This window comes from Frankliniella occidentalis, unplaced genomic scaffold (assembly GCF_000697945.3).
Source record: "Frankliniella occidentalis isolate FOCC.00 unplaced genomic scaffold, Focc_3.1 Scaffold116, whole genome shotgun sequence".
NCBI classification, from domain to species: domain Eukaryota; kingdom Metazoa; phylum Arthropoda; class Insecta; order Thysanoptera; family Thripidae; genus Frankliniella; species Frankliniella occidentalis.
The window spans coordinates 244,284-247,608 of record NW_026267244.1 but is presented as its reverse complement, the minus strand read 5'-3'; the positions used below and the strand labels follow the sequence as shown (position 1 = coordinate 247,608).

Here is a 3,325-nt window from a genome sequence, read left to right as displayed (position 1 = left end):
TCATGTTAAGTGTGAAATATTTACCAATTTCCAGTGCATGTTCTCCAGACGGTCTATCCTGCCGTGCAACATTGTTGGGGATACTTTCAACCCCTAAAGAATTTCCACCAAGGCTGCCTCCAAGCCCGCCAACCAAACCATGCACACCTGGTGCATTGACATTTCCTTCACAGGCTCCAATGAAATCTTTGAATCTTCTGAACAGTTCGGGGTACTTCCCAAGAAATGGAGTTACAAGCTGAACTAGCTCAGTTTTTGAGACAACCTCTTCATTAAATAATTGTAAGCAACGAAGGAAATTGGTGTAAACTTCTTGGCTTCGGAGAGCTTTTCTAACATTGTCAAAGAAAGCATAATCATTTAAGGTACCGAATTTCCCAGCATCTGCAAGAGTAACATCTCTAATGCAGGCTTTGTGCTTTTTAGGGGGTGGTGGACCATGTGACTGAGTTCCATGTGCTCCATGAGAGGCACCATGACTACCGTGACTTCCACTGTGAATATGCTGATGATGACCATGGTGAGACGAATTGGGGGTCGGAGATGAGAAAGAAGGTGACCTCTTCACACCACCACTGTTTCCAAACTTTGAAGCCGAATTTATATTACTGTGGACGCGATCCGCGTGAGTGCCCATCATGACAAGACCTGAAGTAGGAGTTGTACCATCACGCTCCCTACTTGTTGAACAGGAGTTGCTGTTATAGGTCAGCTTCAAATTAGTTGGTTTCTTAACAGCATGATGATCGTTAGTGAGAACCTTGGTTCCAATTACACTTTGATGGCTTGTAGCATCAGGCAAGAACTGCCCAAACTCTGCTAGCAAATCCTCCTGATTTTCAAAAAGTTTAGCCACTTGAGAATACACCTCTGCTTCAGTGAGATGTTTAGCACCACCACTGTTACCACTCATAGTAGAACCTTCTTTCAAATTCCTTTGCTCTTTCTGATATGTGTGCAAAATTTCCAAAAAGCGTTTGTACTTGTCAGGTTGACCTTGGAAGCGGTTCTGTAAATAAGTTGAAAAGTAAACAATGAATACTGTTTCAAGTCACCCAAAAATTGAAAGTCAGTCAATCCCTACATGATTTAAAGATTCAGACATACCTTAATTTTGTTCACATAGTTTATGGCATGATTGAACTCCACTGGTTGACTCTGGGTCGAATGGGGAATCGTTTCACCATGAGGCAGACCCTGCGACACAGCCTGATGGGCCTGTGAAACAGCCTGAGCCATGCCTGCATGATGCAGATTTGTCCCTGCTGTTGTAAGGTGGTGTGGTGCATGAGTTGGATGAGTATTGTGGTGACTTGGTATTGAAGTCTGTAAAATTATTTTTTTTAAAAGAGGAATAAGAAATCTGAAATTTTTACAAAGGTAAGAATAGATATGATACAAGAAGTATTGGTCTTACTTGAGCTCCGCTAGTGGAAGACACACTGTTCACACCATGTGGCACAGTGCTGCCTGGAGGTGGTGCAGTTGGTACCACTGATGGTTGGGGATAAGCATGATGGACTGGTGCGGATGCATGGTGGGGTGTAGTACCAGCAGACACTGACACAGGGTTAGCAGCTGAAGAATTGCTAAGGAGGACAGGCACTGCTGTCGGCCCTGATGTCACACTTGGGTTGTTGTGGTTACTGGTAGCAACCATGGGAGTTGGATGATGACTGACCAGTGGTCCACTTGAGCTGCAATAAAACCACGGTTACCCAGAAATACAGATTGAACTAACCAAGTTCTAGGAAGCAGACAGAAACTGGAGCTCACCTGATAATGGTGACTGGTTTGCCAATAGAAACAGGCTGACCAGACTGAAGAGGAGGAGTGCTTGTTGGAACACCAACAGAAGGCACACCTTGAGTGACAACAGAGGTGGATGGTGGTAACAAGGGGGTAACCACAATGTTGTTGCTACTTGCACCTGAGCCTGGAGGCCCAATTGGAGTGATGAGGGTGGTGTGACCATGTGTGCTTGTGGTGATAGGACCACCAGGAGTATGAACCACTGTTGTGGTGGAGGCAGTGGGACTGGGAATGCTGACGGACACTTGGAAAGCAAATCCCTGGGAAAGGGCAAACAAAGCTAGTTATTCTCTAAATCAAATAAGTGAAGAAGTGGATTAGTTCTCTTTGATCATATTTTACCTGGTCATTTTGCTGAACTTCAATTTTGTACCCCGGGGGCAAAAATGTGTTGAAACCAACAATAAGTTCAGGGTGGCCCTTGAAAAGATCTGACACCCTTGCTATAACTCCAGGCGTATCAATGCTTTGTGATTTAAACTCCTTCATGATATCCAAAAAATCATTGTACACCTGTGGTTGGTTTCCAAATTTAAACTTGACCTGGTCCAAGTAGGACAGTGCATCCTCCACTTTCAGCTTTTGGAACTGTTGCTGAGATTGCTGGGATGGTTGCTGAGGGGGTGCAGCAACTGCAGGGGGAGTGGTCGCTCCAGTATGCACCTAAAGCATAAGAAAGAATATAACAAGCAATCCTTTCACAAAAATTTCTTCTGAAAACACAACCATGACAAATCAAGCTACCTTGTGCCTAATAGGCTGGTGTGTTTGGATGACATGTTGCTGTTGTGTCAAAACCTGCGGGGGTGCTTGCAGGGTATGAAGAGTTGTCTGCAAACCAGGGCCAGCAGGTGTGCCACCTTGCAGCCCACTGACTGCAGTCTAAAAATATTAACCAAAGAATTAGAGGAATAAGCACATGAATCAATTACCATATACGTCATCTGACTTACTTTAATTGCTGTAGCGCCTGGCATTGTTGAAGAGTAGCTGGGGGCTATAGAAAACGCTGGCATGGGCACCTCACTTGGTGCTGAAGAGCCCACTGTACGATCCGAGGATAACGTGGACAAATTTTTATTAATACTTGATGCAGGGAGATAACTCGGTGAGGAAACCGTGTTGAGGCCTAAAGCAGAAAAAAGTTGGTTTCGAATTTCGGGAATATAAAACACACTCAATTTCAATGATTTGGGGGAGAAGGTCTGTACCTGGCGGAGTTATGCCACGATTATGATGTTGGCGAACCGGTCCACTGTAAACAATGGCCGGCCCGCCAGGTGGGCCGCTTGTCCTTCCACTCAGCCCAGTACTAACACTACTACTGCTGCTACCCTCTTGCTTTGCAGCCTCCTCCACTCGACGTTTCATCTCAACTCACATTGGCGTGGCTGAAAAGAGAAGAAATTCTAAATGAGCTCCTTCAAGAGTGTGGGAATTTTCTTTAACTAAAAAGTTACATAGCATTTAAATGCCAACAGACTAATCTCCAATAGACAAATATTTCAGACCA

General features: G+C 44.7%; 1 protein-coding gene across 2 annotated transcripts in view; it reads right to left on the bottom strand.

Moving 5' to 3' along the window:
• LOC113207952 (paired amphipathic helix protein Sin3a) overlaps window positions 1–3,325 on the bottom strand; it is a 21,722-nt gene that overhangs the window by 12,142 nt on the left and 6,255 nt on the right. For both annotated transcript variants that reach the window (XM_026424728.2, XM_052270295.1), the window contains exons 2-9: window positions 3,024–3,203; window positions 2,766–2,941; window positions 2,557–2,694; window positions 2,155–2,475; window positions 1,777–2,072; window positions 1,418–1,697; window positions 1,108–1,326; window positions 25–1,009 (exon numbers count right to left, since the gene is read on the bottom strand). In XM_026424728.2, the coding sequence (XP_026280513.1) occupies window positions 25–1,009; window positions 1,108–1,326; window positions 1,418–1,697; window positions 1,777–2,072; window positions 2,155–2,475; window positions 2,557–2,694; window positions 2,766–2,941; window positions 3,024–3,183 (2,575 nt within the window). In that variant the 5' untranslated portion in view covers window positions 3,184–3,203. The remainder of the gene's footprint in view (window positions 1–24; window positions 1,010–1,107; window positions 1,327–1,417; window positions 1,698–1,776; window positions 2,073–2,154; window positions 2,476–2,556; window positions 2,695–2,765; window positions 2,942–3,023; window positions 3,204–3,325) is intronic.